At 38.2% G+C, this 13,767-nt stretch overlaps 1 protein-coding gene and 1 long non-coding RNA gene across 5 annotated transcripts; both read right to left on the reverse strand.

Moving 5' to 3' along the window:
* Positions 1–55: 55 nt before the first annotated feature.
* Positions 56–4,287, reverse strand: LOC139962183 (uncharacterized). Its single transcript, XR_011791159.1, has 2 exons — positions 3,825–4,287; positions 56–1,769 (listed from the first exon to the last, which is right to left on the reverse strand). It is a non-coding gene; the product is annotated as an uncharacterized lncRNA (long non-coding RNA).
* Positions 4,288–5,913: 1,626 nt separating this feature from the next.
* LOC139961661 (cocaine esterase-like) lies at positions 5,914–12,404 on the reverse strand. Of its 4 annotated transcripts, none has more exons than XM_071961033.1 (6): positions 12,285–12,400; positions 11,423–11,505; positions 10,055–11,115; positions 9,324–9,492; positions 8,705–8,921; positions 5,914–7,923 (listed from the first exon to the last, which is right to left on the reverse strand). In XM_071961033.1, the coding sequence occupies exons 2-6, from the start codon at positions 11,493–11,495 to the stop codon at positions 7,725–7,727; spliced, it is 1,719 nt and encodes a 572-aa protein (XP_071817134.1). In that variant the 5' UTR covers positions 11,496–11,505; positions 12,285–12,400; the 3' UTR covers positions 5,914–7,724. The 4 variants fall into 4 exon arrangements, with proteins under 4 accessions (XP_071817134.1, XP_071817136.1, XP_071817135.1 ...); XM_071961035.1 differs by having other exon boundaries at positions 12,180–12,298; XM_071961034.1 differs by lacking the exon at positions 12,285–12,400 and adding an exon at positions 12,025–12,150.
* Positions 12,405–13,767: the final 1,363 nt, after the last annotated feature.

The raw sequence follows: 13,767 nt of genomic DNA on the forward strand, positions 1-13,767 counted from the left end.
AATCTTTTGTGAATTTCTTCAACAGGAACCGAAAAAGAAAGAAGAACACAAGATCCAAACTGACTAAGATGCATTGAAAGTTTTAATCATCATAAATTAGAATGACATTCATTTAATAATAACAATAAAATCATTTTCACATCCATAACATTTCACTTAAAAGAAGGAAAAAAATGTCATAGTCGAAATGAATTTGACCCAATATTTTAGTATTCATCAAAATATGGTTTGGATATGATCCAGTAAGACATCCCGTTAAGTGATCTGTTTAAGACTCAGCATTCACGTTCAAACATTTTTTGGCAATAAAATTCATCATATGAAAGGCCCCCTCTCCTTCCCCTCTAGACCGTTAATCAAGAAACTTGAAAACGATACCCTAAATTTATTCGGTGATTTTCAGTTGTAAATTGGACTCGTTAATAACACTGTTGATGACCAAAAACCTCATTATTAAAATAAAATGCAGTACTTAAATTATTCAATAATGAACATTCCTTGAGGACAGAAATGAAAAAAATGGATGTTGTCAGAACTAGGTTAATTAATTCTGCTACATTGGGAGAGAAACACGTACAAGACAGGTCTTGTATACAAACTGGATAAGTTTATTGAAGATTTAAACATTTTATCAACATTTGAACAAAGATCTCAAAAATTGAAAGTGAAATACGTTGTAGTAACAAAGCGTGGTTAATTTGATTTAAAATAAAAAATGGAGAATGGAGTATAAATTCTTTATTGCACAACCGGCCTATTCCCGATACATGGTAAAATATTTACACATGTATACCTTTGTTCCAGCCTTAAAGGAAAATACCAAATATAAATAAAACTTAATGAAATACAAAAAAAAAAAAAGTAACTAAATTCTTTTCAATCTGCCCTCAGCTCAGTGTTATGGACTGTCTTTCTTTGGTTGACCCTTGAAAAGTTGATTTCATATTTTCCTAAAATGTCCAGACAATTGATTAATCAATTGTGCAAACAATTATTCGAATATTAAAAATACTGCCCATAAAAGAGGGAAAGAAATTTGAAATCTTTCAAAAATGAAAAACAATTGAAGTAAATTATTTGACTAATGAAGATGATGCTGATATGAAATACATCTATTGTCCTATGTAGTGGGATGTATGTGTGTGTGGTAGGGGGGGGGGGGATGGTCATGTTTCCAGCGGTAATATATGAGCAGGTATCACAACGGGTCCACTACTAAGGGGTTGAAAAAGCATAAAAAAAATTATATTTACAGCTTTTTGGTATGCCTTGTTAACGATAACAAATTAGCCCATATTGACCCAATGCCATCTGTTCGGGGATCAGAAATACGAAATGCCCCTTTGGATGAAAAACAAAATGCTTTCTTTCCGCGTGCCATCCCATCAATCAAACTCGTCTATGGGTGTTCCATCGATGTGTCATGCAGCCATGTCTTCACTTGGATCACGCATATCCCTCCAATCCATAGAAATGATGCTCCAATCACATCAGTAAATCCAACAACCAGATAAGAGCTTCATTCCGTGGATGATGTGTTTCCGATTCAAGGATTATACAAGTGTACTAGAATTGTTGGTGGCAGTGTTGAATAAAGTTATTCTGAAGCGAGGTCCTTTCAGCCCACCGTAGGAACCTACACTCAAGTTAGCCATCGATAAATTCGATAGGCTACAGAACGAGTCGCAAAGAGGGTCTCATACAGTCCTTGTCTTCCATTGCTTTAGGTGGGCTTTGGTCTGATGTGGGGAGCGAAATAATTTGAAACACTGGAATGAAAATGAGGAAACAAAGATAATCTAACCTCTTGAATAAAAATTTGGAAATTGGTTGCGGTGTACCTATTTCTACCGCACCCAAATACGACTTGCAGCATACCGTCAAGTTCCTCATAATGTATGTACTACTGAGTAGCGAGCCTACTCTAACCTAATCAAATACGTTCGCATATTGCCATCTCCTACCCGTGAACAAATATGCTTTAGCGACGTACTGTTTCTTACCTCAATAAATATGTTTACAGCGTTTCTACCCATAACTCATCAAACAAATATGCTCCATATTTTCTCATACCTCATCACAAACGCTTGATATCATGCTCAATTGCGTGTTGCATTAATATGATACTTTTATTTAGGTTTAAATTAAAACAATTTACATTATAGTGAAACTAAATGGCCTCACGTATTGACGCAGCCTATGCACACAACAGCTAACTGTTGAAAACGAAGCAGCTCGCTAAGAGTTAGGAGCACGTGTCATATGTTGCGCGTGTTTTCAATAGGCTAAGTACTATATTTACTAAGTTTACAACCTTGTAACTCAACATGAAATGTACAACTTCGCAGGTGAAAGCAAGTTAAACTCACAAAGGAAGCTGTACTAGGCATTCACGGCCACGATTTTCATGAGGGGATTGAAATGATGCTTAGGGTAAGTCATTCTAACTGCATTTTCCATCAACAAGTACGTATTGTTTCCAACTTATCATTTTATACCTAACCCCACCGACCTGACACACATAGATCACACCACCGAAACACACTTACAACTTTGACAATATCGGGGACGGTCCTCACCCACCCTTCCCCCAGAGAAAGTGAAAATTTAGAAGCCAAATGGTGCATTCTGATGGCACATTGACGCTTAGTAAAATAGCTTTATAATTAGATCGACTTAAGATAAGGTTGTGTTAATAAATATTTCTGAATTTTTGTCTTACTTGGGATGTACCGTCCTTGATCATGCCCGCGTTCAGGGCCTTGAGGAGCGGTCTAGTCCCGCAACAACTGAATGTGAGCAATCTCCCGACTAGGAGTTAACCCCCCATCTGCCCCCCTCAAGGGCGGCGGAACCGGGGGGCACAGGGGGCACTTTTCCTCAGGTTAAAAATGTGCCCTTTTTCTACATAAAAATTGAGGTGTCTCAAGTTAGTAAGAGAACCAGAATGAATACTCGGGAAGGGCCGTTTCCGGCCATCTGAGGGGTTTGTAAAACCAAAAATTTTCTTGTACGCTCCGCGCCAACTGATGGTGGCGCTCCGCTCAGATATTCGTGCATACAACTTTGCTAATCCTGGCTATGCCCCTGACTTTTAATGAATCTCTGTGGGTCAAACTCAAAGCTATTTCGACTGCAGGAAAACTTTGTTAAGATACTAACAAGAAATAAAATCTAATTCGGAAGATTCCTACATTAGCAACTAGCATGATTTCACCTCATTTGGTCTCAAAAGAAAACTACTTCCTTGTTTCCCAATTTGCACATTGGATATTGCAGTGCTAGCATAAAAATTTTCCTTGAGGAGGAGGGGGGGGGGGGTTGATGGAGTGATGTGTATACGCAAATAAGATAATACAATAAGAGTTATAAAGGGTGCTAAATATAAGGCTGCATCAGTCGAATCAAATTTCTGCAAAGTGCCCTTTGATGTCGGTGCCCCCCCCCCCCCAGATTAAAAGTGCTTCCGCCGCCCTTGGCCCCCCTTCACGCCGCTCTAAAGAGAAATGATCTCAAAGATTGAAATTAATACTCTTTGGAATTATATTGTACTCTATTTTCGAGAGAACTTAGTCACGGTACATCATAGCATACATCTGCAGTAATATTTACACATTTTCATACTGTTAAAAGTATTCAATTTTTCTTAATCAAGTTGACTCTCGTTATCGTGATATGACAATAATGATACAGCCTCCCATATAGCATATTTAAAATATCTAGGCTCAGGGCCGAATGAAAGTGACTTGAGATCGATCGTTCATTTTCGGGCGGAACCCAGTGCAGAAATGTATATTGAAAAGAAAAACAAGTATATATCTTACCGAGGGATAAATCGTGCAGCGTGAATGATATCGCTCAGTTCTCCTGTGAAGTACATCCCGCTCCATCACCGGGAAGAGATTAACCAGTCCTCTTCTGGCATTTGATTTAGTCCAAAACATGCGTGTCGAATACATGAAAGCCACTGTAGGCTACTACAAACTGTGGTTCAAACTAATGATTGCGTAAGTAATTATCTGAATTACGGAAGCTATGTTTCCACGTGGACATATATTTAATATGTTCTATCATGGAGGTCTGTTTTTACCTCCATGGTTCTATTAACATCTTAATTCTCAGTTTTGTGGCTCTTCTTGCTTCACAATCAGACACTACCACGTAGGCCTACGTAGTAATACTAATGACGCTCAGCTCACATTATATACTGTTGATGCGGCATGCAGCTGCATGGTGTGATTTGATATAGCTGTGTAAATAACACAGATTTATAACAAACCAAACCCATTAACATGAGACAAAGGAATGAACGAAAGATTATCGGCTCATTGATGATGTCATTGCAGAGATGATCAAATTAGAAATAAAACAATTATCGCTACAGATAAACAGAGGTACAACAAGATCTTGAAAATAATCATAAAAATCTCTAAAAGGTATCAAGATGTTATTCATACTTCCTGAGTGGCGGAAGTCATTAATAATATGCAAAATCATAAATAAAAAAATAAATACCGGTACGTTGCAGGGCGGTGGGGGTTGGGTGGGGTTTTGATGTTAGATTGATACGTATATACGTGCATCAACGACTTGTTTTTAGATGTAATTGTGAAAATGCTTGCACAAACGGCTACCAGAAAATTAAGTAAAATATCTCAACGCAGATATCCGCATCCTCATATCTTTCTCAGTGCTCCGCGGCATCTCAGAAGTTTAGTTAAGATAACATATATCTTCTCTTTGTGTGATCGATATAATGTGCCAATTAAAACTTCATCTATAGAAGAACGAAAGAAATGAACCTACTGAGAAGAGGCTTGACTTAAGATTAATGTAGGACCAGGGAATTCGTTTTCTTGGTTTATGACTCCTCTCCAAGCCCCCAGCCCCCCCCCCCCCTCTCTCTCTGTCCCCGCTAAATATATATCAGGATATATATTAGGAGGTAAACTTATGCCTATGCTTCAAATACGTGGCGATATAGGTCCATTATATGACCGATAGAAGGCCCTTGTTTTATTTTATCTATATTTTAGACTGTGTCACACAAACGGTTCGAGACGGGTGTTATCAAATTTATGGTTCAATTTATCATTAATTCAATATTTGAACAACTGTCACTAGTTTGCAGTCAGAGACTGGAAAAATTAGTGTGTAAAGTAAAACAGTGATTTATTGACCTTTGTTCATCAATATTTGTGCAAATCGAATGCTTTGTCTAAAAACCATCTGAAATTATTATTTTACCACCTGCTGGCCCTATGAATATTCATCGATTTGTAAATATTGCATTATTATTCCCAAACTCTTGTGTTAGTTTCATTACCACCGTACTTCTGGTATGACAGGTGTGTACGTGAGGTCACAAAGCCAAACCAATGTCAGCAAACACGCCCAACGGCCGGATGCATAATTCAATTGGTAGATGATTTAGATCTGTACTCCTCAAGTAACTAGTTCACTTCCTACTTTCATGATTTGACAACTTTTCATGATTTGCTTGTAAGAGAACTAGTTTTCTGTCAGCCAGCTATGCGCTCATTTCGTTTTGCTTAGTGAAAATCAAACAAGCGCAGAACTAATCTCCCACAAAAAATGTAATTAGAACAATCTTGCGTTTTGACCTAAATTTATTGCAATTTATGTATGATGTACAATTTGGCGTCTAAAATGTTATTTTTTCGGGGAGAAGGGAGAGAGGGATAGGTTGCGACTCCCAGACCCTCTACACGTGAGTCTGCTTCAAGGACCCCTGAGACACATCCATTCGTTTCTAAATTTCTGCATCCAACCCTGTCAAATATATGAAATGAATGGGTTTAAATGAACTATGTAGATCGTGTGCAATAACTATGAAGGACCGAAGTATCTATAAAAGCAGAGAAGAGTACAAGCAAATGTCTAACATAAGGATCAATATTTTCAGATCATATTGCTTTATTTTTCATAATATTCAATCAAACGCACATTCTACTTCATTACTCCTGAGTACCATAGAAAATTGTAAACCTAAACAAAAATGAATATATAAAAGAAGTTAAATGAAGATAAAATCGTCATTACCGTCATTAATAGTGAATACCAGACACGTACAGGTTAATGAAATGTATCAAAAAATTTGCTATGGTGAAGTCACAAGTGAGTTGGTATATGCCTTGGTTGTGTTGGTATATGTGTAAAAACACACATACAAACACCCTCATGTCCACAGTGTGTGTACTTAAAAATCAGGAACACATCAACCAGGAGAGACTGAAGCATAACTTTGACAAACAAAATAGTGGGTTTGATCTTTGACTTCTCTCACAACTCCCCCCCCCCCCAACCCCAAACTACCACCCAAAGCCCAATTTTCCATACTATAGCTCTAAAACACACTCAAGGAGAAACTTTAAATAATTGCTCTCTTCAGTGTAAAAGCATGTCATAGTTAGGCCTCAAGGAGGGAAGTTGGGAGTGCTACAGCGTATATCCTGAAGTCAATTAAGGGGAGGGGGGTAGGGATATATGGAAGAGAGAATGTATGGTCATTTTCATAGTATAAATAAGTTTTATTAATCAGAAAGAGAAGCATAGTGTGAGATGTTGTTCCAATTAATTTGTTACACTTGGCTTATTACATAAAACTCTGTAAGTAAAAATATGCAAAAAAAATGATTTAAACATAATTAAAGAGTAAAATAAAAGAATACATAATAAATCAGCTGCTTAAATCTTTTAGCTTAAAAATCACTAAAAGTAGTTCTCTTCCAATACGGAACTAAACATTGGTCATTTCATAGCTGATTGTATGAAGTCAGAGGACCAACTGTGTCTTTCTGTGTCTAAATATTTTACTGAAGTGAAACACCTTAATTACAGTCTGAAATTTCACCTCATATATTGAAAAGTAAAAAAAAACAATGTTTTCATCAACACTTTTTCTCAGTGTTTTGCACCAATACTGAGGAAATGACAGTAAAACACATAGCTGTGTCCACATTTGCATATAATATCATAATTATGAATTTTGTAGTCTGTACTCCAAAATAACAGGCTGAAAAGCTTGATGAATATTAAAATGAGTGATATGGCCATATTTTTCATCATTATTTCATCACTTGAATAATTACTACTCAAATTATTTTCACATCTTATAAAATGTTCACATTACTCTCCACATAATATATTTCCACTGAACATTTTGCTTAGGACAATAAATTGTGTAGTAAGATAATTAATAAGACATTAATCTGTTACCTTAACTTGATATAATTACTCTTCATATTTACAATTTATTACATATCTCAGTTTTGAAATTATAAAATTCACTATAAATCTGATCATGGAAACACACATCTCATCGTCATGTAACAGAAACAGGTTTCTGAATACTAATAAATGTCAGACAGAAGAGAGCCTCTCCTCCCCACCCTTCCCTCCCCCAATACAGTATCAATCATATTTCCTCTGAACACCATGGCAAACTTAAATATATTCAACCAGTCATGTAACATATATGTATCATATATACTCTTTATCCACCTTTTTTTCTTTTAAAAGTAAAATTGGATTTTACAAAATTTAGTGAATCTTTGAGAGAAGTAAAATGACATCAATCCTTCCCTCTTCACTCCTGACAACAATCAGCTGCCAAAGAGTGTGACCAGAAATCAAATACAGTTTTATCTATACTTCAGACAGAGGTAAGGAGCACCGATAGTTGTATAAAAGTCCACGATATATCAAAGTTCATCGGAGAGATGCTTAAACGTTCCTTCCTTTAAAACATGCACCGACGAGAAGACTGTGTTCCAGAATGCGACCTTGTTTGGTTTCAAGTTACCAGCTATTTCTGGTATAGGTCTCAGCTGCATATATGTCTTCTCTGTGTAAGAATATGGAGGCCAGTACGGAAGCTGAAATTTCTCACCGTTAGGGTCACTGTTACGTGTAAAAAGAAGAGAGATTCCCTAAAGATTAGCTCATCTGTGTAAATCATCAACAATTTCCTCCGGGTAAATATTCTTGTAATTAACAGAACACTGTTAACCATAGCAAAATGGTACACCAAAATGCAGACATGTTTATCAGTTTTTGCACCTAAAACTTAACTATGTTTATAGTTATCGATGATTTGCATAAAATGCATGAACCTTCAATAAAAATCATTCAACTTACCTTCTTAAGCAGTGAAATCTGCACTGCAAATGTAATTATGTAAAAAGTAATACTGCTAAGTGATATCCACGCCAAACTTAAAAATGTTGAAATCGAAAAGATCATATTTCAAAACTCAAAGCTGCTAAAGGACACCAATATCCCTGCCAATAATTCTCAAATCCTTGAACTTTTGCTTTTTTTCTGTTCACATTCTTCACTGTGAAAAGTACAAACAGAAGTGTTGTTACTGAAAATGAGTACCAGTAACTTGTTATGATAAAACTTCCAAATTAAAGTCGTAAAATTAGTACAGACCTTTAAGCACTGTGATATCAGTTTAAACTTGTTCAAGTCCTTGCTACTCTTGTTTGTAAAGATGTATCAATACCATAATTTGTCGGAAAAGGACACATTTTTCCTTCCTTCTCCAGGTAAATCACTAACAGACTTATAACTGTCTCTATTGCATAACACAGTGATTACCGCACAGTGATAACCGCACAGTGATAACCGCACAGTGACAACCGCATCCTATTTACTGTTTTATGTTTTATTCTCTTACCCATATTTGGCAAAGTTAGCCCAGTACGTCATCATGACATCAGAGAGAGATTTCTCCTCCTCAGTGAATGTAAAGCTGCCTTGTCTCTCTTTGGTCAAAAATGGGAAACCATGAACGAGTGGTTCCTCTGCGCCATGATCAGCACCCACAAACTCTGGTCCATGGTAATACGACGGTCTGTGCTGGAACTCATAAACAAATGTATAAAATCCAGATTCTACCAAGAAACAACAGAAAATAACAGGGAGATTTACAAAGAGCTTAATGCAAATCAATTAGGTTGATAGATGTTTTATGAATATTACTGAGAGACAGACAAATTCAGGAAATATAAATATTAAATTCAAGAGATATATTATAGAGACTTTAAAATGAACAACTTTGCTTCAAACTAGCAGCTTAAGATCTACTATTGAGATTTACACACACCAAAGGGTATTTGTATAAATGAAATTAGTATTTTCATCACAGAAATTTGAGCTGATTATTTAATTTTTCAAAAAAATTACACATAGAATGAAAGCTCTGAAGATGATACAAATTTTTTGAGGCTGTCCAGTACTCAACATAAGAAATGTTTTACAGACATTTTTCAAAACTCAATCCCCCCCTGATTTACCGGACGTATAATCGGCTATGGCTAGGGTAGGTGCGATCACAAACCCATCTCCAATGATGTGGCCGAGTGTTTGGAAGGCCGTCTGGTCTGTGATCCCCTCCGGGCCACTGTAAATGTCCTCGATCCGTGATATTAAGTTAGAGAGATCCCCCGGGACCAACTTGGAAAACTAGGAAGAGAAATGAAAGGCTTTATTAAACTGGTTGTATGTAAGACCAAGCGAAGGAAACTGGTAACAAATTATCCTCTTGAAACTAATTGAATGCTTTGGCCTCTGTTAATCAAGTCTATTCAATTAATTAGATGCTTTGAGGTCAAAAAGGTTCTGCAACTTAGTGGCAAATGAGCTATAAAATTATAGAAAGACCACATTGTTTTATATCCATGGTCTTATTAAAAAATAAATCTTGATGGAATCGGTTGATTTGAAAATGGAATGTGCAAAATATATGTATTTTAGGACAACATCCTTGGATGCTAGATCGTACAGTATTTTTCATGACAGAATATTGCCATCAACATTTATGCCTCCCAACTAGCCCTTTGACAAAAAAGAAAGACGGATTTTTTTAACAACCTTTTCATATTTAAGAGTTTAGAAAGATTTTGTATCTCTGTATCGTGTGACATTGAATAATCATTGGCACTGAGTTGCTGTTCTCAAATCTTTTCTGAAAATTTATGACATCTTTCTTTTTATCAAAACAATTTGGTGATGTAAAACTTTATACCTCCTGTACCATCATCAGTCTGAACATATCAACACCAAACTTGCTCAAATCTATCCCAGAAGGTCCACGTGTTGCAAGCAGGCCATATCCACCCTCGTTATTGTTGAATCCAATCAATATATCTGCCTTGACTCGGATTAACCCTGCCTGATATAACTTCATGGGATAGTCCAATAGAAATCTCCCATCGACCACCGGTCCAAATGGCAAGAAGGGCTTGTCGGGTGATTCTGGGATCTTGACCAGAGATATGTCCTCCGCAGATTTAGTTCTCAAGCAGTTGATGATTCTCTCCGTGTTGTTGCCCGCACAGCCGACCGCTTCTGCCATGATGCCTCCCCACTTGGATGGGTTTTCTACCACAACCATCGCCGAGTTTGCGGGACCGCTCTGTGTGATGACTCTGTGAAATAATTGCTGATTGGAAGGAACTAAGGGATGGATGGAGGTGCACATGCCGCCAGCCGATTCTCCAAAGATGGTTACCCGTCCGTTGTCACCGCCAAAGTAGACGATGTTATTCTGGACCCAGCGGAAGGCAAGTTGTTGATCCAGCAAACCATAGTTTCCCGGGGCACTCTCATCACCAAAGGAGAGGAACCCTAGGGGACCTACACGGTAATTAATCGCCACCACTATGACATTCTGGGATTCGGCCAAGGCTGATCCATCGTACAGGGCATTTCCGCCGTTGACAAATGCTCCGCCGTGTATCCATACCATGACAGGAAGTCTTGAATTGGTGTCTAAAGTAGGTGTGTAGACATCTAGGTGAAGACAGTCCTCAGATGGTTTTTTCGATGGTATTGGGTACCCATGGTAAGCAAGCGCAAGCAGTTCCATATCTTGGGGACACAAAGGCCCATAGTCCGTGGCATCGTAGTCACCAGCTGGTAGAGTACGGGGTGAAGGGGCCGAGAATCGGTTGCTACCGACAGGAGGGTTTGCATAGTAAATCGACCTGAATGCAAAGACCGGTCTGTTTCCACCATCGGTTTGGGTAACCTTGCCTCGTATATTTGTGTGACCAATGTTGACCACAGGGTCAGTGGTCACCTCACCTGAAAAGGGAAACAACATGATTAAAATTTAAAAAGTGCAACCATTACTGAAACTATAGGTCCCATAAATGTCTATTGCACATGGCTGATTCTAAAATTGTTAGGACAAAATTTAGCTGTTTGCAGACTTTAAGAAAATAGCAATCCAGATATATATATATAGCAGTCCTTGATGACATTAAATTTCTCAGACATTTTAAAATGTTCTTCTCACTAAGCTTCTGACATTAAAAATGAGGTTTACCAAGCAATTTATTTCCATTTCTGTGTTTCTGTGGCAGACATTTCGGTTTATTATATAACTTACCAAGGATGCATTGTAAACAGTAGCAGCAGGTTATAACTACAAGCAATGTCAGCAACCGGTGCACAACCATCATGTTGAGTTACCTGTTGAACAATCAACTATATATTTCCAAAAATGTAAACATTGATCAAATTATGTAAGCATTAGGGTGGATTTAATGTTTATTTTTAAAGATGTCTGAAATTTTGTTGGAATTAAATATAATGCACAAAGCTAATTTCCCTTATGGCAGGAATATGGATGCAGCTACTATTTTCCTAGTATTGTCTCTCCTACTCACAGTTGAAGTGTACCCCTTCCAATTTAGGGAAATATTGATTGAAAGAGGCCCCATTGAGAAATTTTTTCCACATGTTTTTGGAAATTAACTGAACATTTGGTTTTGGTCAGATTATAAAATCTAAGATTGTTATCTTAAGATACCCAAGCTTTCGGCACTGCATTTGTATCAATTCCACGAAATATCAAAATAGCATGTGGCATGAAAGTGACTAATACAAGGCAGGTAATTTACTTGATAATACTGATCAACAGTCCTGTCTCACTATAACAAAACATTTTATGAAGTCTACAGCTGTCCAAATTTGTCTTTGAAGTCTCACCCACAATCGTTGTTCCTCTAAAATCATTATGGTTAGACTGGCCTGCTTGCTCTGGACTGCGACCGAGCAGGGGGAAAATGACTAAGTTAGGCTAGGCACAGTTAGCCTCTAGATACAATGTTTCTCCAGTTCGCTTAAAGTACATTCACACTTACTTTTGTACTGTATAATTACTTTCGCGGATAAAACAATGCACTACTTCTAGCTTAACCACCTAGGTCTCATATTTCATATTATGGGATCGTCTAGAGAATTCTTACCTGACACCGAAAACAATGCAAAGGATTGCTGAGCACTAGCCTACGGTGGTATGATCTAACTAATATTGTTGTACACACTGGTAGTGGCCGAAACTAGTAAGCCCGGCAGCCCAGTGTACTTTGATCAAACGAACGAGGTACCAATATCTGAGTATTGGAACATTTGGGGAAAAACCCAGTATATCCAAAAGTGGATGTCTGCCGGGGTCCCTCTGCTGCATGTGGCCCCTATGGCCGGTTAAAGGGGGCCCAAAAATGCATTTGATCAAACGAACGAGGTACCACTTGGAACCAATGTCAACTTAATGCATGAATGCCACATAGTAGTGAATGGCCCATGCCAGACAAATTTTCTGCTGCAAAGGGCCCGCCAGACGCCCCAAAAGGGCCCCTAAATATGCATTTGATCAAACGAACGAGGTACCACTTGAAACCAATCTCAACATAATGCATGAATGTCACAAAGTACTGAATGGCCCATGCCAGACAAATTTTCTGCTGCCAATGGCCCGCCAGACGCCCCCAAATATGGCCCAAATACCCATTATCGTAGCATTGACCCAGATTAAATATGCAAGGTACCACTCAAAACTGGTTTAGAACGCTCGGGTTAATCTTACAGACTATGGAAATCATCATGCCAGACAAATTTTCTGCTGCAAAGGGCCTGCCAGATGCCCCAAAAGGGCCCCTAAAAATGCATTTGATCAAACGAACGAGGTACCACTTGAAACCAATCTCAACTTAATGCATGAATGCCACAAAGTACTGAATGGCCCATGGCAGACAAATTTTCTGCTGCCAAGGGCCCGCCAGACGCCCTTAAATATGGCCCAAATGCCCATTATCGTAGCGTTGACCCAGATTAAAAATGCAAGGTACCACTCAAAACTGGTTTGGAACGCTCGGGTTAATCTTACAGACTATGGAAATCATCATGCCAAACAAATTTTCTGCTGCAAAGGGGCCGACAGACACACTAAAAAAAGGGCCCCAAATGGGCTATGATCAATCATAGTTGGTACCACTCAAAACCAATATCAAATGAAAAGGTACTTTCCACAGAGTAAAGAACTGCCAATGCAAGACAAATTTTCTTCTGCATGGGTCGTTTGAGCAAATGCATTTTTGGGCCCCCTTTAACCGGCCACAGGGGCCACATGCAGCAGAGCGACCCCGGCAGACATCCACTTTTGGATATACTAGGTTTTTCCCCAAATGTTCCAATACTCAGATATTGGTACCTCGTTCGTTTGATCAAAGTGCACTGGGCTGCCGGGCTATAGTTGTTCACGCTAGAGCTGAGATTTTTCGTGAGTGCGGGAATAGCCACAGTTGTATCATGGGTAGAGGAACTTTCGGATCAGCAGAACGACAAAACGCAAGTGGTTATTAGCACAACCTTGCTTGCAGACCCAAAATACAAGTTCACATCTTAAATTTGAATTTTATCTGGGGGAACCCCTAAATAGGACAGTTTATT

The sequence above is a fragment of the Apostichopus japonicus genome, chromosome 20 (genome assembly GCF_037975245.1).
Source record: "Apostichopus japonicus isolate 1M-3 chromosome 20, ASM3797524v1, whole genome shotgun sequence".
NCBI lineage: Eukaryota > Metazoa > Echinodermata > Holothuroidea > Aspidochirotida > Stichopodidae > Apostichopus > Apostichopus japonicus.

Excerpts from the sequence above, each read along its gene's own strand:
- LOC139961661 (XM_071961033.1), bottom strand. The coding sequence starts at position 11,495 with ATGATGGTTGTGCACCGGTTGCTGACATTGCTTGTAGTTATAACCTGC. Across the intron at positions 9,493-10,054 it reads GACTGATGATGGTACAGGAG|TTTTCCAAGTTGGTCCCGGG; the intron begins GTATAAAGTTTT and ends TTCTCTTCCTAG. Across the intron at positions 7,924-8,704 it reads GCTAACTTTGCCAAATATGG|TGACCCTAACGGTGAGAAAT; the intron begins GTAAGAGAATAA and ends TACACGTAACAG.